This window comes from Chelonia mydas, chromosome 2 (assembly GCF_015237465.2).
Source record: "Chelonia mydas isolate rCheMyd1 chromosome 2, rCheMyd1.pri.v2, whole genome shotgun sequence".
Lineage (NCBI taxonomy): Eukaryota > Metazoa > Chordata > Testudines > Cheloniidae > Chelonia > Chelonia mydas.
The window spans coordinates 169,694,410-169,717,778 of record NC_057850.1 but is presented as its reverse complement, the minus strand read 5'-3'; the positions used below and the strand labels follow the sequence as shown (position 1 = coordinate 169,717,778).

Sequence of the window (23,369 nt, the reverse complement as noted above, 5' to 3'; positions counted from 1 at the left end):
ATGAGGATGAGGACTGAGAAGTCAGATATGGAGTGATTGTTTTGTGAAAAGTGTTCACCCATGGGTGAATATGGTGTTTTTGTCTTTTTATCATTTTCCTGTGTGAGTTTATTTGAGAGTGTGGTGATTTTCTGGTTTTACCCACATAGTTGTTACTGGGGCATTTAGTGCACCGGGTGAAATACACCGCATGTTGTGATAGGCACTTGTAGGACCCATGGATCTTGAAAGGTATGTTGTGGAGGTGGGTATCTATCATTGTGGCAGTGGAATAATTTCTTTTCTTGTTGCACGCAGATGATGAAGAAGTCTCCATTAGTGCAGATCCTGAGTCAGCTGAACTGCAGGAAAGCCCTGTGAACAGCGCTGCAGAGGAAATCCTTGGTGAGCCTCCCTGCACCGACACAGTGACCTCAGAAAGTACAGCTCCAGAGCAGCTAAATGGATGCAATGTGAATGGTGTCAATGTTGATAGCCCTGGGGAAGTCAACCAGAACAGCTTAAATGAAGAGCGAGCAGGAAATAGGGAGGTTGATGCAGGGCCAGCAGATGCTATTGAGTCCTTGGAATCCATCCCAGGGGAAGTGCTGCCTTCCCTGAGTGCTATGGACCTCTCTGAGCAACTGGCTCTGCTGGCTTGCACGCCTCCTCTGGAGACTGAAGTTAGGGAAAATAATAAAGTCAATTCTGTTACTCAGGGACACGACGACTTCTTTTCCAGCGTAGAAGCACTAGATACTGATGAGGTGAGTGCAGACATACAGACTGTCAAGGACCTAGAGAAAATTCAGGATGAGGAAGGGGCTTCAGCCCAGGAGGAGGAAGACAATAAGCTGCAGCTAAGAACAACAGGGAAGAGGAAAAACAGGCCCTGCTCCCTGCCTGTGTCTGAACTGGAGACGGTGATCGCATCAGCATGTGGTGAGCCTGAGACCCCTCGCACACACTACATACGGATCCACAATCTGCTTCACAGCCTGCCCTCAGCACAGATGAGTAGCGATGGAGAGGAGGAGCAGGGAGGCGGCGAGAATGACGAAGAGTCGACAGTCAAGGACACATCAGAGAAGGATGTGGTTAGCGAGTCTGAGACGCTAGCGGCAGATCCTCCTCCTGAAAGTGGAACTGATGAGTATTTCAGCCGGGGGACTGTGCCCCGCAGCACCTCGATTGAGCACCTCTCAGACTTAAATGAGCAGCTGTTGGATGGGGAACATCCCATGACTGGAAGCGAGAGTGAATCAAGTTCCAGACCATATGGGGACAATGAGTGCGACACCTCTTGCTACAGCACGTCCTGCTACAGTACGTCCTGCTACAGTACATCTTGCTACAGCACGTCCTGCTACAGCCCGTCCTGTTACGACAGTAACAATCGCTTTTCCAGCCATACCCGTTTCTCCTCTGTTGACAGTGCAAAGATTTCTGAGAGCACGGTCTTTTCCTCACAGGATGATGAGGAAGAGGAAAACAGTGCCTTTGAGTCAGTGCCAGATTCAGTGCAAAGCCCTGAACTGGACAGGGAGCAAGTGGATGTCTCCGCCCAGTGGCCAGATGAACTCGTAGCTCATGGTGGGAATCCACAAAGAGCAACAGAAACTCTAGAGTCCCCAGTAGCAGGTCCGAGCAACAGAAGAGAAGGTTAGATTCTGAGACTCAATATGCAGAACAACCTTGATTATCTGGATGTCAGCAGAGGCATCAGATAATCGAAGTTGCAGATAAAAAAGGAATTCTCAGTATTATTAATAAATATATGGGAGACGTGACCTGTATTAGGTATTGGGGGGGTTGGATAATTGAGGCTGTGCTGAAAAAAACAAATCAGAGATCAGCATTTCTATCGTCAGTTCCTGTTAAATAGTATAATAATAAATCAAGCATCTTACACATCAGGTCAAAATTAGGATCACCAGTTCTACCAGTCTGACCCTTCTTCCAAGGGATTTTTCAGTGTTACATATCTTGTGTGCTACCGTGTGTCTTACAAATGACAAGAAGATCTGTGTGTGTTTATGAAGGGGCAGATCCTGAACTGGTGTAAATCAACTGATTTACAGCAACTGAAGATCTGGCCCAATATGTGTGTGTATGTAATATATATACAATCCATACACACAGAGAGTATATTATGGAGAAGTCCTAGTATTTTCTAGTTTAGGTTGAGTCCGCTTTCTGTTATAAACCCAATTTACTAACCTTGTCCCCCTACATTCACCCAAATCAACCTCAGATTTCACTTGCGACAGATCGTATTTCCTTGGATGCATAACTATCAAATACAGTTCCTATCACCACATGTCTCTGTAGGTATACTGCATATAGAGATATATCGTTGTCTGTTTATGCTGTCATCATAGTTGTTTAGTTCTTTTTATTCTTGGACACTTCAATTCCTTGTGTTCAGTTCCTCCCTGGCGTCACTCACTTTACTCCAGTGAGTTCAACCACTTGTCTTTTCTTCAGCTTGTGTACTGATTTTTTGAGATTGAAGAAGTACAGGTTCATGCTTGGCTACAGCCACAGAGTGTGCAGCAAAGGGGAAAAGAGGGGTTGTAAAGGTAGTCCTTGTGTTCCCCAATCTTGTGCTAGAATGTTCCTCCAGCCTGAGTTACACTAGCTGCTCACCATGGCTGCACGAGGGATCACCGGCCCCAGCCGTGCCATCCTTCCCCCAGCCACATCCCCTACCCCAACAGAAATAGCAGGGGTGCATGAGTCACTGTGCCACCAGAGGATCTCCCTACCCTGGCATGGTCCTGGATATGCCAGTTTTGGGCCTCCTTCCAAACATTTATGTACTGCATACCCTTAATTATTTGCTCTGTAGTGCAGGATCTAGTCCAAAGAATCAAAATTCCCAGAACTACACAGCAACAGAGATGAGAGAAACACTCAGTAACATGGGCACTCTTCACTGTACATGAGGCTCTTTCGGTGTAGACAGTATTCGTGTGTGTGTGTGTGCAGAAGGGTGCACGTGTGGCTTTTTTGTTTGTTTTGTGGTGTGTGTACATACAGAGAAAGAGAACAGAGGTTGTGCCCTCATAAAAATGGATTCAGCAGTACTCTGATATTAAGCGTCAGATTTCTGGAGATGTCCCTTGAGTATATTTAAAGGGCACTGTAGAATGTTCACTGTGGCTTTACTTTCGCTAGTAGAGAGAGAATACAAGAGAAGGACAGCATTGCTGGTTAGTTCACCATGTTCTTCTAATATTGTGTGAGATGTTTCAATAGTTGATCACATTGTTTAAATTTATTTGGTGGTTATTAAAAGTACAGTAGATATGGTCGCCTTCATCTGCTCCAGGTGACTGACACCCCATGCTTCAGCTGGCTTGGCGTAACTAACTTGACTAGGGGGAGTCAATTATGGTGAGGTAAGTAAAGAAATGCAGACTGATAATCTGGCAATTGGTGACAACTGTAGCGACAGGAAAATTTAACCATTATTACAGATGTGTTTGCAGCACTGCATAGTAATTTAAAATAATTCTACTTTGTATTCAAAGAGAGGGGACATGTAACTGTGAGATGTGTCTATACACTTATTAGAGGCTTTACTGAAGACATTTCAGAGGGGTGTGATATCATGAGAGCACCCAGGTGCGTGTGTAACTTTACCTACATTTTGTCCAGGTAATTTTTTTCATTAGTGAATGGTGCAAGTGTTGTTTTTTTTTTTTTTTTTTTTTACAAAAAAAAGTGTATTAAATTCACACATAAAATTCCCTTCTGCCTTTCCATGTAATATTTATATTCTACATATTGGCAGTTTAAGGGGGAATATATTTTAGATAACTTTTTTTAATTTATACTTTGATGGCAAGATATAGCTCGTTTTTATAGAGTGGTAAGATTTAGACATGAAAGGTAGCTAAACCAATCAACATTATTTGTATGGTTCTGTCCTGTTTTTCTTTTTTTAAACACAGTGGTATAATTTTCTGGCAATATCACAAGCATTAAAGATCACTTTGTTTCTAAGCTTACCTTGGATTTTAACTGTATCTGTTATATACCCGCGGTAAATTATTTATGCTTTCTGGAGTTGAAGGTTTCAGTAGGAAAACTGTTGTCACACAGCTTGAAAAAGTGACCAGCAGTGGGATACAGTATATAATTCTCAAAAAGAAAAGGAGTACTTGTGGCACCTTAGAGACTAACCAATTTATTTGAGCATAAGCTTTCATGAGCTACAAAGATTTTTAAGAAAGGACTGGGGCAAATATTCTCTGAATTCTAGTACCCATGAAGTGCAAAAGTATGGGTTCCAAGTGCTCACATTCAATTCTAACATAAGGAATAATGAGATCCTCCCCACAATAAGGTTGTAGTTCCTGAAAGGATTCTAGTGATGTCACAAATGCTGAGTAATTTATTCACATCACCAGGACACCAGGATGGAAATATGTACAGTTTTCATTTGGATGTATGTATATAGGTACATATTTAATACAATACAGTGTTCAAAAAATCTTCCTCTGCCCCCATCTACAGTATCTCTCAGCCTCTTCTTCTCTTTCTGTACTTCAGGTCTCCCCCCTCTTTATCTCAGGTTCCTTCTTTCCTGTGTCTTCTTATCTTTTGCTCTCCTCACCCCACCTCTCTCCTATGTTTTTGGTCTTTCTCTCACTCTCCCCACCTTCCACTCAAACTTGACAGTTTGAATTTTGAACTGTTTGTATTCTAGTTTCCATGACTTTAAAAGTACAGCAGATGCATGCCTTCTGCATTGCAGGGACTGCAAAATCCTGCCACACCACTTCACATACACTCTTGTGGATTTGCTCTAAAGGAGGCTTTTGTAATAGCAAAGAAAGTAGCTCTCGGCATTTAGCTGGAGTGAATGCAAGGTTGGAGCTGGGATTTTTGTATGGTCCTTCCAAGTTCCTGCAGGAACTCCCAAAACCTTGAACTTGGTAGCATTTATGAAGTACTTCTCAGACATCAATCCTGATTCTCCTCACTTACATTGGTGTAAATCTAGAGTAAATGAGTCCAGAATCTAGCCCATCATTTCTTATTAGGTGCTCAAGCCCAAGATCGGATCCTTATCTGCATTATTTTAATAATTCTTTGCCATGTAAGTTAGTAAAACCATGCCTGGACATATGAATAAGCCATAGCAGCTAATACACCAGGTGGTTGCCTGCCCTGTTTTTTTTGTTTGTTTGTTTGTTTTTGTTGGGTTTTGTTTTTGTTTTTCAGTTCTTTTAGTAACTTGTTTTACAGTAGTGCATTTTAAACCACTTTTTGCCAAAACAGTAAATGAATATGAATATCTTGAATATCTTGTCCATAGGTGATTGTCCTTTACTCCATAATTCTCAGCCAGTCAGCCAGCTTCCTTCCCTGAGGCCTGACCACCATCACTATCCAACTATTGATGAGCCTCTTCCACCAAGTAAGCTTTAGTTTTTTAAATGTATTATTTTTTTCAACCTTTCCTGTTAACCTAAAACAGTGTACAGGTCAGTATGTCTCTAAATAATCTCCTCATCCCTTGCATCCACCTTGTTCCAAACCCACTTAATGTGTCCTTTTATTTTCCTTATTTGGTCCTTACTGTAGGTGTCACCATGTCATCTTGGGCAAGACACACAACTGCTCTGTGCCTCAGTTTCCCCATTTATACAATGGGGATAATAACACTTCAGTGTCTCAGAGGAGTGTTGTGAGGTGGTAAAAGTGTTTTGAGCTCCTCCAATGAAAGGCTGTGTGTATTGTAAGGGCAAAGTAGTCTTATTGTCTTTAATGTTTGTCCTCTAGCCTAATCGTTGCATCCCTGTGGCACATTATGGGTACGTCTACACAGAGTTTCAGAGCCTAGGTCAAGTGTGGTGGGCTTGCGGAGCTCATGCTGTGGGGCTAAAAGTAGTAATGTAGACAATGTGGGTTCAGGCTGTAACCCTGCAAGCCTGAGTCAATTGACCTGGGCTCTGAGACTTACTGCCATGGGTAATTTTTTGCTGTGTAGACATACCCTGTGTCAGCTTCAAAGACAGCTTGGGATGCTGTCTTGTCCTTGCAGCCTTGCTTGCAATGCCAGGCATTCTCAAAATCAGGATTCTCTTTTGAAAAATTGAGACAGGTATCAATTCTTAATCAGAGTGATAAGAGGAGAAGACAGGGACAAGGTAGGTCATATTCTAGTGATGTCACATTTCAATTGCAGTGCCCCCTCTAACAGTTAATGTGAGGGTCTCTGCTCTGAAGCAGAGTGACTGACGTATGGACCTACAGCTTTCTCTATCTGCATGTTTTTGTGCTTCCATATAAGAGCACTTCTGCATTTTACTGGGGAGGATTTCATAGCTTTTAACTTTTTGCATTAGCGTTATTTGTCCAGTAGAGCGCACTCTCTGCCCTACAACACATAGTGTATCATCTTTCGAATTTAGCACATGGTTTAACAGGAAAAAATGCTCAGCATCTTGAAAACTAACCAGGCTTAAAAACAAATCTATTTTCTTCTCAGCCTGAGTAAAGAATGTAGCCATTTGGCCTATGGTGTCCTTAATAAAAAAAAAATCATTTATGCACCAAGTTGTTAGTATTTCCTAAACTGAAAATTCCACTCGATGCTGGCATCAGTTATACAGTAGTGGTGAATGATCCAACTGCCTTCAGCCCCATGAAGTCTTATTAGGGGCACTGTGTGGCCTACCAGTGAATGATGAATTAGGAACAGTTACATCTGTAATAAGTAAATATTTCTCTTCCCCCTAATCTTACCTCACCACTTTGTGAAGGGGAGAAATTTCCAGCTACACTACCTATTAATAGCACACTGACAGCAGCCATGCAAATGAAATTTACTCTAATCCATGCACTGATCGGAGACATTCAAGTTCAGCCCTATGGCTTGATTAATACATTCCACCTCCGTTTTAACACCAGCCTCAAAAGGTAAGTAGTTGCTCCTAATGAAGGCAATTATGATGGAGTTTAATCTATACAAAAGCAAAAGTACAATCATCTGATAGTAATATTTATTTAATAATGCACCCATTATTTTGATATCTACACTATATCCTACTTGTAATACATGTAAAGTATTTTGTCCCTGAATATATCCCTCTTCAATGTGCAGTGCCACATGAATTTTTGCTAAAGAAATTGAATTAAATAATTCCTCAGTTGATATCCATGCAATTCCCAGTACAATCTATGTCATTTTTAAAGCCCATGAGAAGTACAAACTGAGGTCTGATCTGAAGATTTTTCTTTTTCCAGTGTTGCAGAAAGACCCTTTTCCCTTGCTTATCACAACTAAATCACTCTTAAATATGAGAGAGAGAGAGAGACGTGGCAGGGGCAGCTCCAGCCACGCCAACATGCCATGTTTGGAGGGCAACGCCTGCCCGAGACACGCAGTTTGGGGGAGGGACAGTGCCCCTCATGCTCCTCCCAAACCACACCCATGGAGAGAGATTATTCATTTTAATCAGGTCTACAGTGAACAATGTTGAGAGCTTCTAAAAGGAGGAGACACCAGAGTCTGTCCATAGTTATGGTTGAAGATCATTTCCCATCATTACAAGAACAATATCGACTGAACCTTAACATTCCCATAGCCAAATCCATGTGCCTGAAATATCACATGCCAGATTTTAGCTCATGGTAGAATATTTTGTGAGGTTTCAGGAAAATCAATTAAAGGCTTTTGGGAGACATGTAGATTCAAAAAGTGAGGTGGTTTTCCTCTTGTAGTCAGTCTTGCTTGATCATAGCACCAAAACAATTTGACTTCAAAATTTAGTTTATTCTGTTAGTCCTGATGAGAACTTTTTCTTTGACTGAGCTGCACCACTTAGAAGATGTACCACAGACAGGGATGTAAAGAGTAGCAAGGTGACTTTGTCCCTCCGGGGTTGTGGGTCTGCCAGGGACAGGTTTGGCTCATGGTGTAAGTAAGAGTAATGTAATACTCTTACTTATGTGATGTAATGTGGTGTAATGTGATGTAATCTGGTGTAATGTACATAGGGCTGCAGTGGTCCCAAAGGGCCATCTGGCAGCCCAGGATAATTGGAGTGCAGAGCACAGTGGCCTCACCTTCTCCTGATCCCAGGCTATCTCCTGGTGTGCCCCTACTCTGAAGTTATAAGGTGTAGGGCCATAATGTCAGCCCTATATTGCCCAGAGAAACCCTCTGCTAAGGGGTAATTCCCACATGTGGTGATCTGGCTGGTTTTTGGACCCTTTATATCATTGGAGCAACATAAAGGGGCTGGGACGGAGCTCAAAATCATGGCCTCTGTCTATTTGTCAGTCTATACATTTATCTGTGCAGCCATCCATTCATCTTACCACAAATTCTGTGTTGTATGCCATTTGAATTATTTACTCCCCTGTGTGATGGTAATGCTGCATGGGAGGGAAATAAATGCCCATCAACCAACCGTGAGTTTTGTTTATATGTTGGCAAGGAATAGTCACATCAGCGCACACAACTCTCTCGGGCCAGATGCTGTAGCACAAGGCTCTGACCCGTGCCCTACAAGACAAAGACGCCCCGCAGATATATTCTCACACGCTCTCCTTGAGCTTTCACTGTGTCTCCTTTATCCTGACCTGATGTTTCCACTGTGACCTCAAGCACTGGACACATCCAGCTGCTGCTAGGTTTGACTGGATGCTTTCTGCTCAGAGGCTGGATTACCATTGTAGACACATTGTAACATGCTTTCTTCAGGCAGTGTGACATTCGGTTGGGTTTGTGGGTAACACCTACCTTAATGCATTCTGTGTGACATTGTTTTTGCTGAGGTGTGAATGTATGTGTGGTTGGCGTTAGCAAGAGTACAGAATGTGAACTGATATGTCTCAAGGAGATGTCAACTGTTATCTGGGAATTTAGGGTTCTTCAACAGGCCCTGACTGACCAGCGTCCTTCAAGAGTCCCTATAGGCTGGTTGCAGTGGAGGACACATCATTGCCTAGGGTTTACGGATTATACACCGAGTCATGATTTTGTTCGGATTGTTATCTGGGTGCTCCAATCTGGAGTGTTGGGTGCTGGTTAGCCTTTGCCCAGACCCCCACTCAGGTACCCACGTGGATAACAAAGGTATTTTTAATAACATAAGGCATGGCACCTTAGCTCTGGCCAGCACCGTCTATCTCCTTACTAATCAGGCACAGTGTTTGGGGGAAGGTAGCTGGTTGCAGGGAGTTGGATTCTAGATGCAGTAGGAGGAAACACAGCTCTCTGTTGCTTTTGGAGGGTATGAGGGAAGGTTCACAAAGAACCCAGAACCCCTGGTCCTAAGGTGGAACACAGAGCCACAGAGGGGAAAAAAGTGGACTTTACCACTCTTGGGGGTACAGATGTGCTCCAGGAGGGGGAATATATTTTACTGTACAGCTATGTCATCAGCTGATGGATCTTTGTGTAACAATAGTGTAGTTAACAGATCAAATTTGTGCAACTTCACTCAAAAAATTCTAAGGATTTTTATGTAGAATTTGATTAGCTCATTCACTTCTTAAATTTCCTCTTATTCCTAACACCTTTACCAGTGCTCTTGATGCTTTTAACTACCAGTGTATTTCATGCAAGCCAACAAGCAGCCATCAGATGGGTATGGGCTTTTGGTTACACTTCTGGTCAACTTGAACGTAATTTTAACAAGAGACGTGAGGGTGGAAGGCTCAGTATCTTGTTACCAATTTCCTCAGCTATCTGGTCCTTATTAGAGTGGTAGATTTAAAAAATAAAAAAATATGTCCAACCAGTCTGTGATGAGTTTTAGGGAGAGGGCCTTACGCTGCTCTGTATTATCCTTCTGAAAGCTTAAAAAAACCCACTATCAAGTTTATTCTGAAACATAACAAAAAAAGTGAATATAGGACTTGCCACACCAGATTAAATCACTGATCCACCAAGCCTAGCATCCTGGCTACCAGTAACCAATTCCTTATGGTTTTCCCATCCACAATGAATATAGCCAGTTGTGCAATGCTGTATGTGAGCGTTACATAGGGAAATTTTTATGCTCTAAAGCATGTAATTTGATTACTCACCTCAAGAAGCAGAACTATAAGAGGCATTAATGGTTATAGAATTATCCAGTCCCTTTTAAAAATAGTCACTGTGTCTCACTCATTATTGATGGCCTGTGGCAATGAATTCCACAGGGTGACTGTAGGCTCTGTGTGAAGTAATATTTATGTATGTATACTACACATACAACAAACCTATGGAACTTATTGCTGTGGCCAAAAGTATAAACGGGTTCAAAAAAAGAACTGGATGGAGGATACCTCCTTCAACGGCTATTAGTCTAGCCATGATGGTCAGGGATGCGACCCCGTGCTTGGACAACCCTACACTTCTGACTATCATAAGCTGGGAGTGGAAGACATGGTATATCACTCCTTAATTGCTCTGTTCTGTACACTCCCCTGCAGTTCTGGTACTGGACACTGGGCAAGTTCTGGTTCGAGACAGGATACTGGGCAAGATGGACCATTGGTCTGACCCAGTTTGCCAGCTCAGATGTTCGTGTGTATGTATGTACACATGTATCTCATGAGCATCTAGGCTTTCTGAAATTTCTCAAACTGATGGCTTCCTCCTTTCCTTTCTTTTTTAATACTAGACTGGGAAGCTCGGATAGACAGCCATGGAAGGGTATTTTATGTGGATCACGTGAATCGAACCACAACATGGCAGCGCCCCACAGCAGCAGCCACTCCAGACGGAATACGCAGATCTGGTTCAATCCAACAAATGGAGCAGCTCAATCGGCGGTGAGTAATTCTGGACTGAAATTCCAAACCACCACCACCACGAAAATGTTCTAGTTCAGAGAAATGGTACTCATGTTATTCCAAACCAGCATCTGAAATGTTCCTGAAATGACTAAAACGTTCAACATAAATAAGCTATGAGATATATTTGAAGGTACAATGTTGAACAACAATTAGCAGGTCAGAACCTACTGCTGGTGCATGGTTAGCATCTTGCTTTCAAAAAGGTGACATTTTTAGCACTGGCAATTTGGGAGCCCAAAATAAATTGAAACAGTTTTCAGTGCTACTTTCAGGCTGGCTTTACAATGATAAAACACTGTACTTTTTAATTAGTATTTTATGTAGTGCCATAAGTCCATAAGGTACTTTACAACAGGAGGTGGTGTTTAAAAATAGCAAAGTGCCTGACCAAACAGATTACAGTCTAGAGATGCAAAGTGAACATAGTACATTGCACAGAGTGACATGTGCTCAGTCCTCATCCTCAAAGGAAACCTCTACAACACCTTCAAAAGACAAGCCTGGGAACTTAAATACATAAATCCATGTTTTTTAGTGTCCAGCAGAGTTAACAGAGACACTAGTTTTATGGCCCATTGCAACAACATGTAATACACCCTGCTGCCTACTAATGCTCCTTTTTCCTAGGACTGCTGAAGTTTTAATTGCCCACTTCATTTTAAGTGGTCTCCTACAATGTGTGTGAGCCCCTTATACTTAACCATCTGTCCCACCTTGTATTTTGCTTGGGCACTCTAGTTTCCTTCTCCACACCTGAAGAAAAGGAGCTCTGTGAAGTGCAAAAGCTTGTCCCTTCCTCCAACAAAAGTTGGTCCAATAATGGTTTCCCTTCACTTTTCCTCCCACCACTTATGGGAAGGATCAGTCCAGGTAAGGGTGGGAAGGCAGAGCTTCAGTGTTACCTATGAGAACAGAGAGGACAGATGGTCTGGATGAGAATATGAAGAGAAGTCAAGCAATCAGGCTTTGAGTTCAGGCGTCAGCCCACAGCTTTGAGGTGCGTCAGCAATCCGGACCTCCACTCTGCTCTTCCAGCTGCTACACCTATATATCTACCCCAGTCTTATGGGAGCTATTCAGAGTTGGGGTCAGGAAAGCAACAGCTCTAGTTGCTGAGAGCCTCCCTTTGTAATTTTTCCTCCACCAGTGATGCAGGCTGAATGTTATGGATGGTCATACAGTTGGAATTATGTCCCCACTATAGAGCTCTAGTGGTTCCCAAGTGCGGCCAGGTCCATGGATTGGGAAGCATCAACATGTAGCTGTTGACATCAGCAAGGTTGACAAGCTGTGACGGCATGAATGAGATATTTGTTTGAAATAATGAGTGCTAAGGAGTATCCCACTGAAAGACATTTCAAAGCCCTTTGCACAGCTGGAGGAAACCAGAAACACTTCTTTAAAATTAATCCTGAGAGAGGGAGTCTCCCTCCAAATGAGGGAACTTTATCACTGATAGCAATGTCTGTTCAACTACTACTCTACACACACAGATTTGTTACAGTTTCCTTTGTTTCTTTGCATTTCAGATTGAATTGAGGGCAGAAGAGTAAAAGAAATAAATAGCTGGGCAATAAACTTCCACTATTACCTCAGAAAACATTTTCTTATCCTCTGCCCCTGCTTACTGTAATGATATAGTTTCTTATTTAAATAAGCAAGACTGAAATTGTTATCCTCTGATTATAGGCTTTAAAATGGCATGAAGGTTGGTTTGGGTTTTTCTAGTACTTTAAAAACATCATCTGGGGATCATCAGAGTGCCAAGCTAGGAGACAGAGGGAGCTTCAATGGTCCTTCTTTCCATGGCAGGAAAATAATATGGGAGTTCCTCAGATCCTTTGTAGGGAGAAAATGGTCGCAGATGACAGCCATCAGGGAGTTTTCCTAAGGGCTAACTAGCTTTCTGAAAATGTCTGTTGTGCAAAACAGATCATAACCACAAACAGGTCCATGAGGAATTGTCGTCCGCTTCTCTCCAAACCTATCATGCTGGGCACAGAGTGGGCATTTGACTAGCATATGTAGTTTTGTTTATAGTGGTAAGAACTTGCAATAGTTTGTTTTAATTATAATTTTCCTCAGAAGGTGCCAGGCTACCATATTAACGTATAAAGAAAAAAAGACAGGCATTTCTAGAAACCCCTTGCAGTGAATTGGATAGATGTCGTCCGCAGCCATTAAGGGCCTGTGTAAATTACCGTTTTTTGTTGTGCTGTAACTTGAGTTAATTGATTACCAATTAAGCTGAGCTAATGAATACTATCATAAATTTATTGTAGACAGTCACCATTTGTTCCATGAGGTTCAACTCTCTTGGGTGAGCCACAACCAACCAGAACAAACGTTGGTGAGTGTCTAAACTAGAAATGACAATTGTGTTAGCTAGCTCAGATTAATTGGCAATACCCTTAGGCCATATCTACACTTACAGCTGTGCCGCTGTAAGAGCACTTGTGTAACTGTTATGTCGATGGGAGAGAGCTCTCCTGTCGACATAATAAAACCAGCTCAATGAGTGGCGGTAGCTGTGGTGGTGGGAGACCGTCTTCCGCCGACATAGCGCCGTGCACGCGAATGCTTATGCCGGCAAAACTTATGTTTTTTCACACCCCTGAGCAGCAAAAGTTTTGCCAATATAAGTGCTAGTGTAGACATGGCCTAAGTCAGTGGCTCTCAACCTTTCCAGACTACTGTACCCCTTTCAGGAGTCTGATTTGTCTTGTGTACCCCCAAGTTACACCTCACTTTAAGACTACTTGCTTACAAAACCAGACATAAAAATACAAAAGTGTCACAGCACACCATTACTGAACAATTGCTTACTTTCTCATTTTTTACCGTATAATTATAAAATAAAACAATTGGAATATAAATATAGTACTTACATTTCAGTGTATAGTATGTAGAGCAGTATAAACATTTCATTGTATGAAATTGTACTTTGTACTGACTTTGCTAGTGCCTTTTAAGTAGCCTGTTGTAAAACTAGGCAAATATCTAGATGAATTGATGTACCCCTTGGGAGACCTCTGCATACCCAAGAGGTACATGTTCCCCTGGTTGAGAACCACTGAACTGACATCCTTGGTTTACATTTTAGTTTTCCATGTTTTCATATAGTTTGGTTCCTTTCTTGCCACCCATGTTTGGTTTAGGATTTGATCATTAATGATTTCATACACTGCAATTAAGCCAATAATACCTTTGCTGCTCATCTGTATATGGGTATTTTTAGCATTTAGGATATATAGTGAGAAGTGGAGGGGATTTTCATTAGTAGCATATTTCTCCTCACTTGATTCCCAGTGGAGACTAAGCACATTACAACTGAGTAATGGTGGAATCCCATGGTTTCTTAGCACAAAAAAGCCATCTGGTAATTCTTTAATCTCTGCTGTAAAAGAGCCCCATTAAGTAAAAATACTGAATAGACCACCAAGTCTTTAGGAGGCTTCTCTTGTCATGACTATGTTTGTATATGTGTAGCCATGGATATTTCCAGAAATTCCAGCAAAAGGGATACAAACTGGCCATTGCAACAAACTTCACCAATCTGTATTTCAAAAGTGGGAAGCAATTTTTATATTTTACGGCTGGGTGAAATAGAGAAATTATCTCTGTCCTGAAACAGGTTTCAAGATTAGCTCATTCAAAAAATTCAGGTAACTTGGATTACCAGCTTGTGAGAAAAACCTTTTCTTAAGCTGTTGTTGAAAACCACTACTTAGGCTTGAATATTATTTTCAACAATCCTTTAAAAAAAGTTTTGTTATTGTAGGTCAAACCTCATTGCCTGGAACAGTTTTTGGTAACTCTGCTTGAAAATCCTTTCGTGGTGAAGCAACTGTATACAAAGAGCCTGGATGATAGAATTAAAGTCAGCCTGAACTTTTGCCCCAAACTCAAACAAAATGGAACCCAAAACCTTTTGAGTTTTGAAAAAAAGCTCAGTCTACTTTCTTTCCACACAAATCTGTTCACCTTCCCACTTCCTAGATTCATCTTGGAGAAGGAGTGGAAATACCAAAATATCACTAGGAAAGCTTGCTATTTTCGGCCCTGCCAAAACCACAAAGTATTGGAAATCTAGTTTTTAAAAGGAATGCCTGTGAGTATTCTGTTCCAAGGGCCTAATCCTTCATTCTCTGGGTACTCAGAGATTCCCAATGACTTTAATGGACATTTTGCAGGATCTAGACAAACACCCCTATATTTCTTTATTAGAAGAGTCTTCCTCCTTTACTACAGCACTTCTTGTCTTTCCTCCAGTTACTGAAGGAGTTAACAGCCACCGCTGTTCAAATTACATGACATGGTTAACAATCCACTGTGATCTGGTTAAACTGTGCAGAATTTGTGTAACTAGACTTGTCTTTACATGAATAATAATAAATGACACACTAGATAATAGTACAGTAAAAACAGCCTCTGTTGTGGTTTTTCTAAACCACTTTCTTTGACAAATCACTCTGAAAAGGGACCAATTTTCAAATGCATTCCCATAACTTTTGCCCTTTCAAAGTTGTTTTGTTTTTTTTAAACACAATTACATGGGCATTTTCTGGTATTTATATAAGACAATTTTACAATATCTAGACCCAAAAAAAAAAAGCCTGTTTTTGGCATACAGCTAGCATTACTGTGTAAAGTTTGCCAGCAGGGGATTTTCTAACATCTAATTAAATTGAAGCTACAGTTACCATATATATAAAACTTTTGACTATATTAACTACTTTTTTCTTCTCTGCTGTTGCATAAGGGTGTTGTAAAACTCCTACAGTATTGGAGTGGAAAGTTTACTCAATTAGCCTACAGTCAAGTGAATAAAAATTTTAAAAGCTTCTTATAAAGTAAGGGGGGGAAAGTAGAGGTAAATTAATGTAGTTGTGAAATCTACTATAATAATTTGCTTATAAGGTGTATGTTTATCTAAAAACAAAAATCCCCAATTATCTTACTTTTTTAACCAATTCTAAATGTTATTTATTGAGCTATTAAAAGCTACATTAAAGGAAAACTTGGAATACTGAGGGAAATGAAAACTACTGTGTTAGTCAAGTATAAATCCATTAAATTTTCACCCATTTTCCATAATTTAGCCTAAACTCCAGTAACTTGTTGAGAGTTATATGCTGTTGGAGATGCTGTCTTTTGAATGGGATGTAAAACCAAGGTCCAGACTACTTGTCTTCAGAGATGTCATGGCACTTTGAAGACATTAACCCCTTGAGTTCAGGCCAAAAAATCTAACGTGGCATAAATGCATATTTAAAAAAAACAGGAAAAAAAAAAAAGAGAAAAATGGAGGGATACTCTTCATAAGTCTGGAGTCATACAGATGAAAGAAAGAAGAACAGAAACTAGGAAAAAAAGAGAGACAAAGAACCTTGGGCCAAAGATCAAATAGAATCAATGAAGCTACATGGATTTATGCCAGGTGGGATCTGGCCCATTATGAATGCTGAGAGCTAATGAAAATGAGACAACAAAAAGTGTTTAAAAATATCAGGGTGGGGCAGAAGCTAGTTAAAATGATTAAGATAGATATCTATTTTTAAAAATATTTCTCATTAAATAATTTAAAATTTGTCACATTCTTGACATACATTATCAGAATCCCAGGCTGGGGCCTGGTCATGAACATAAAGGTTAGAAGCTATGGAGGTTCTCTCACCCCTAGTCTATCAAATGTTCAATGAATGAGTCACCAGTATGGCTACAGCAGGATTGACTTCCCACATTATTTATCTCTGTTTTACAATATATAGAATTAGTACTGTATACTGCATATTTTAAACAAACACATAAAAGAGAACATCCTTTATGGGACTCAAACCTGCAATGTCATTAACACTCTGGCCTGATCCAGCAAAGTATTTAAGCACCTGCTTAACTTTAAGCCCAAGAGTAGTCTCACTTGAAGTCAAACATGAAATTGCCATAACAGAGAAAAAGGTTTTAAAAGCTTCAGTCCACACCTGCCTCTTCTATTGTCCTCTTTGTTTCCCTCCTTGTTCTCACCGGCTCTGTCCCAGTGCTTAATTTGTAATGAAAGATGCCAGGGCTCAGGCAATTTTTTTACATTCATAACTGATGCAGCAAGCCCAGAGGACTATGAACTGCCAAGCCCAGAGGTGCCAGGGCTCAGTCCTGGCAAACCCTGGCACAAATTAAACACTGCTCTGTCCCCTCCAACCCTTTCCCTTCAGCTTATCATCACCAAATTCAATCCATACACACACACAAAAAAAGCATGGAACTAACAGGACATGTCCTGCCCTTATGTTGTTCACTCTGCTTGTGTGTTACACCACTTTCCTCTTCCCTGTGTCTGTTTTATCTAATAGATTGTCAGCTCTTCGGGGCAGAGATTGTGCATTATTCTGGGTTTGTACAGTGCCTAGCACAATGAGCCTGTTCTCGGCTGGTCTCTATGCACTACCACAACAAACATGACTAATAATAATGATTAGTAAAAAAAGAAGAATGGTTATGGAGCCAAGGCTGTGAAGTGTTGAACACATTGAGCATACTGCCATTGCAATTGTTGGGAGTTGAGGACACTCAGCACATCAGAGGATCAGGCCCTGTTTGATTGATTATGTTAACCTATGACAAATTGGGACTTGCTTCTTCCCTGCCTTTCACCTTGTATAGTTACTGATCCCTGTGGAATGTGGGTGATTTGCACGGTGCAAGACAGGGAAGACTCAGGCCCATTGGTGCTTTAAAAGTACATGCAGATTTTAGCAATATTTTAATTGTTCAAAAGTAGTGATTTTTCCAACTCATTAAGAGATAGAAAGGCATTTTTGTGAGCAGCAAAATGCTTTGTACCATTATTCCACTAAAACGTATAGCTAAATTACCTTTTTTCTTTCGCACAAAATATGCAGGTATCAAAATATTCAGCGGACTATTGCAACAGAGAGGCCAGATGATGATGCTATTGTGAACAACAGAGTCGAGAGGCTCTCCATTGGAGGAGGAAGTGACTCTGAGGCAGACTCTTCCCAGCCAAACTCAGGTATGGGAGAGGAAGCTATTACCAGTATGTGGCACTAGATGGCATTCCATTCTGGGAAACAAGCTGAACACAGTGCCCTGATGAAGACTCAGGCTTCAGTACTTTACAGCAGAAATGGCTAAGTGAAAGGAAAGAGTATAGAGCATGAATAGACCCTGAGAAGGAAATAAGCAAGTGTTAGGAGGCTCCTTTAATGAGTCCTTACTTAGACAAAGTGTTTTTACAATAGATTGGGTTTGAATGTTCACGTATTATAAATGCAAATGGAGAAAGTGCCTATTTTCTCAAGCTTGCAGTTACAGTAGCTACATTGTTTCATTTTGGTGATAGTGTGATTGTGACACAATGGGGGTTGTCAAGTTCCTTCCCCACTCTGAACTCTAGGGTACAGATGTGGGGACAGGCATGAAAACCTCCTAAGCTTATTTTTACCATCTTAGGTTAAAACTTCCCCCAGGTACAAACTATTTTCCTTTTTCTCTTGGACTTTATTGCTGTCACCATCAAGCGTCTAACAGATATATAACTGGGAAAGAGCCCGCTTGGAAACATCTTTCCCCCAAAGAATATCCCCCCCAAGCACTACACCCCCTTTCTGGGGAAGGCTTGATAAAAATCCTCACCAATTTACATAGGTGAACACAGACCCAAACCCTTGGATCTTAAGAACAATGAAAAAAGCAATCAGGTTCTTAAAAGAAGAATTTTAATAGAAGAAAAAGTGAAAGAATCACCTCTGTAAAATCAGGATGGTAAATACTTTACAGGGTAATCAGATTCAAAACATAGAGAATCCCTCTAGGCAAAACCTTAAGTTATAAAAAGACACAAAAACAGGAATATCCATTCCATTCAGCACAGCTTATTTTCTCAGCCATTTAAACAAACAGAATCTAATGCATATCTAGCTAGATTACTAACTAAGTTCTAAGACTCCATTCCTTTCTGTTCCCGGCAAATGCATCACACACAGACAGAGAGAGAGAGAGACTTTGTTTCTCCCTCTCTCCAGCTTTTGAAAGTATCTTGTCTTCTCATTGGTCATTTTGGTCCAGTGCCAGCGAGGTTATCCTAGCTTCTTAACCCTTTACAGGTGAAAGGGTTTTTTCCTCTGGCTAGGAGGGATTTTAAAGGTGTTTACCCTTCCCTTTATATTTATGACAGGGGTTCATCCAGATCAGCCAGGGTTGTGTTACTGCCGACCTGTAAGCTTGGGGGCATCTGTGCTGTGTAGGTTTGACTCACGCCCTGACACAAGCAGTCTGCTCACAGCACAATTATCTTACCCTGGCTCCCACCAGCATGGTTACTCCTTGCAGGGTGTCATCAACAGTCCCTCGTCTCCCCAAATTTAAAACCATCTCCCCTGCAGTGTCCAGTTCCTCTCACTGGACCTTCACAGAAGTTATTGCATTTGCTGCCTTCAAACAGACAGCGTGCTCACCAGCTTGTTAGTTTGGCTGAGGACCCATACTTCATATTAATGTACTGCACTTATATGGTTCTGTAATAAGATAAGAATAAGTTTATTAACAAAGAAGATAGATTTAAATGATCTCAAGTAAGAATGAAAGAGAGGAAAGATTACAAACAAAACACGCCTTCTCATGACTAAAAACTTAATTCTAGCAAGTTACAGTCTTGGTCTAGACAAGGTGGGGGAGGTAATCTCTCTTATTGGACCAACTTCTGATGGTGAGAGAGACAAGCTTTTGAGCCACACAGAGCTCTCAAAAGTTTGTCTCTCTCACCATCAGAAGTTGGTCCAATAAGAGATACTATCTTGACTATCCTGGGACTGACACGGCTACAACTGCCCTGCATACAAGCTTGGTCTAAGCTCATTTCTTACCTATAGTGACTTCAGACTTTAACCCCCATGAGTAAACTCTCTCAATTACAATAGCTCTAATCCCTTGCATTCATCTGGTGATAGCTTATTGCTTCTGCTTATATCTTCCCAAAGTTCTTTGACTCTGTTTCAAGATGCAGAAAGGTTTCCTGGAGATGCAGCCTCCATCCTCCATGGAGATTGTTAAGTGGTTATCTCCCCGACTTGCTCGGCTAATGGATTTGTTTACCTTTCATGTAAATGTCCTTTTCGTTATGTTTGGTCACACCTTGCTTAATTTACATTGGAAACAGTCAAGCTGGAGAAACAACATTCCTTTGTCTAGAACAGGCTGGGTTTAGGCAGTGTCTGCCATGTACATTTTAGGAACACACTGCAATCACCCATACAGACAACACAATAATATTAATGACCAGCATGTTACCATTTTGCATATACCTTGCACAACACCTTTTAGATACAGATTATGATAACAGCAAGTTGGGGCAATGAGTATGTCAGGTGTGATGAGAGTTATGTACTGTGCGCCCACTTCCAGTTGGCAGTGAGGGGCTTCCTGGGTCACAGTAATTTTGATAGTATGGGCCAAATTTGAAAAGGCCATCCCTCCCTTCTGCATGCAGATCTTGTGCCCATAAAATTTTCATCCACATTTTTGCACCTGGAATTGAACTACAAGTGGAAAGCTGAGTGCTTGCGTCACTAAATGCTTGATTGCAGGTGCAAGTCCTATGGGGAGAAACACAAGCACTCAGACTTGCGCCCGCACTTCACTTGGTGCACATAAAAAAAAATGGGTGTGTATTTAGTTAAACTTGTGCCTGCAACACGGGCAGTCAATACTCAGCCCTTCTGAAAATTCACACCTATAGCAGAGTTGCCACTTAATTATGTCTATTATTACATCTAACACCTCTTTTCCTCCTTCTCCTGTGTTTGCATTCCATTACTGGCTAGTCTTTATTAGCAGGAAATAGCCTGCATGACCTATGGTTCAATTCCTTTTATGTCTCCTGGAAGAGGAAAGCCTATTCAGAGTGAATATTTTTTAAAAAAGCATAGATTAAATAGCTTTGTTAAATATTTAGTTTTGTGTATTATTAGCCTGAATCTTTTTCTTTCCTTTAAAATCACTATAAGTCATAACCAAACATACTTCACATGATATATAACCACTTTTGCACTCGTTTGTATTGCAATTTTTATGATTCAGTTTAACTGAACTCCTTCTAATAGTTAATTGAGATGAAAATGGTATATGATTTGTGTTCTATTACTACTTATATTACTTGTAATATTAATTTGGATACATATTTACAGTAGACTTACAGTATTACTGTTACATATATACAGTACCACTATGGTTACTTACATAATAAAATATTAAATTAATAATAATGCTGCCAGGAATCACTCACATAAATAGTGGCTGGATTTGATTTAATATGCCTTTTCTTTCCCTTTTTTTTTAAATAAAAAAGAACCATCACCTGTGGCATGTGCCTTTTTAATGTGTCTTTGCTATATATATATTGTTTGGCTGTGGAGAGAGGAAAAAATGTAGAATTTGGTACTAACTTTTTAATTTAAAGGAAAATCCACAGGGATGCGTGAGTGGCCACAAATAAAGGTGCATTGTCATAGCCTCAGGTGAAATAAATTGGTTTAACTCCATCGAAGTCAGGAGAGCTATATCACAAAGTCTTTTTTCACAGTCTTAAGTGGACAGAATGATACGGTGTAATTATAGATAGAAAAGTGACTAACAACATTATATTATGTAGTTCTGTATTCATTCTCTTGATGACTTCCACATCAGATTTGTAAGTCAAAAACTGATTTTGGTTTAAAAGCATCAGCGCTGCAAACTGAGCCCAAAACCTCATGTGTGTTCTTCCCACTCTAAATTCATTAACAGTAAGAAAGGTTCCACAGTCAGAACTTAGCTGACAATATTGGACCAGATCTTCAGCTGATGTAAGCTAGTGGGGTGACATTGATTTATTGAAGTAAATGGAGCTATGCCAGTTTATACCAGCTAAGGATGTGGCCCAGAATTTGGAACATACAATGTAGAAAGTCATCCAGCTCTCATTGCTGTAGCTGTATTTGTCCTGCAGTGCTAACCTCAAGGGAAAATTTTGTCATTCATGTGAGTAGATATGACTCAAAGATGCAAAAAGAGTGGATGTCATTTTTACATAGTCACTTGGATGACCACAACCTCACTTTAAGATTAAAAAGAAGTCGAGCAATATGGTGGAGTGGGCTTTGATGGTACTGGCAGAGGAAATAAGAATGCTATTTGTGTTGTATTTCCTGTTATGTGTACTAGTCAATTATTTTGCTTTTATTTTCAGAAATTAGGAGAGAAGGGTCCCTTTCTCCAGTGAATTCTCAAAAAATCACCTTGCTGCTACAGTCTCCAGCTGTAAAGTTCATCACCAACCCCGAGTTCTTCACTGTGCTGCACGCAAACTATGTAAGCACCAATATCTCACCGTCTCTCACTCCTGCCTTCTGGGTCAAAAGGAAGAGCTCTGGACCTCTTTTAAGAGTGCACAGTGGGTATGTCTACACTGCAATGTAAGCCCAGGGTTCAAACTCAGGCTCCAGCCTAACCCCTTTTCCATTTACATACAGATCGCACTAACCCAGGGCCCAAGGTGGTGGAGGGTTAAGCCTGAGTCGAGCCAGGACCCAGGGTTCAAGCCCTATTGCTTTGCAGTATAGACACAGCCACATTGGACTCATTCTCTGGGAATCCACCAAAAGTATTTCACAATTCCATAGGCCAACTTTCTTTGTCCTCTTGACAGTCAAGTTTGCTGTACAGTTAAGTTTTCCTACACTGCACCATGAACAAAGGGACAGAGTGGCCACACTTTCAGAGAGTGCTAGGAAGTATGGCGTATGTGTGGTTGGACTCAGACCCACATAATGCAGTGAAAATCCTGGAACCCCATGTTGGGACCCAGGGTTCAACAATTCCTAACCTAGGGTTATAAATGAGTGTAGACACTCAAGCCCAAGGTCTGCTAACGAGTTCTACTAACCCTGGGGTTACATTGCACTGTAGACATACCCAGTGAATCCTTAATTCCCTGACTCAGAACTCGATTGTCCTTTATGGGGAAAAAGACCAGGTTGGATGTAGCATGCTCACACTACCCCCTAGGGAACTTTTGATGGGATTCTGCCTCAGAGAGGAATTCCCTGGCACCTCACAGGCCTGCCCCCACTACTTGTTCCCTCTCAGAAGGTGCAGCATACTCCCCATGCATCTGGCCAGTTCTACTGCCTGGTGCAGAGGGAACTGGGGTCATAGCCCTGCCTCCTGCCCACCCATTTTGCATCCTTCTGCTTAAGGTGTCCAGAAACCTCTACTGGATCCCTCTTCTCATGGCCTTGCACAGAAGCTGGAAGGCTTCTTGCGTCCTCTGCAATTTTTACAGTCAAGCAGCTGGGCACAACCTAGCACTCAGTGAGCAATTACAGACTAGGGGTGATGCAGCTCTATTGGATAAAATAAGAACTGAACCTACATCTAACCCAAACCAAACTTCTCAAAGGTTCAGAAATGCATAGATAACTTCTCTTTCCCATTGTTGGAATGGGACTTCACTTCCTGCTTGCAACTGGGAATGAAAACTGACATGCAGTGAAAAAGGTTTAATTTCAGGCTAACTAGAAGCAGGA

The 23,369-nt window shown here is 41.1% G+C and overlaps 1 protein-coding gene across 4 annotated transcripts in view; it reads left to right on the top strand.

Moving 5' to 3' along the window:
* HECW1 (HECT, C2 and WW domain containing E3 ubiquitin protein ligase 1) overlaps window positions 1–23,369 on the top strand; it is a 337,168-nt gene that overhangs the window by 235,865 nt on the left and 77,934 nt on the right. For 3 of the 4 annotated variants that reach the window (XM_037890003.2, XM_043540541.1, XM_043540542.1), the window contains 5 exons: window positions 298–1,641; window positions 5,309–5,410; window positions 10,614–10,764; window positions 17,688–17,818; window positions 22,031–22,152. In XM_037890003.2, the coding sequence (XP_037745931.2) occupies window positions 298–1,641; window positions 5,309–5,410; window positions 10,614–10,764; window positions 17,688–17,818; window positions 22,031–22,152 (1,850 nt within the window). The remainder of the gene's footprint in view (window positions 1–297; window positions 1,642–5,308; window positions 5,411–10,613; window positions 10,765–17,687; window positions 17,819–22,030; window positions 22,153–23,369) is intronic. The other variant, XM_043540543.1, reaches the window with a different exon arrangement.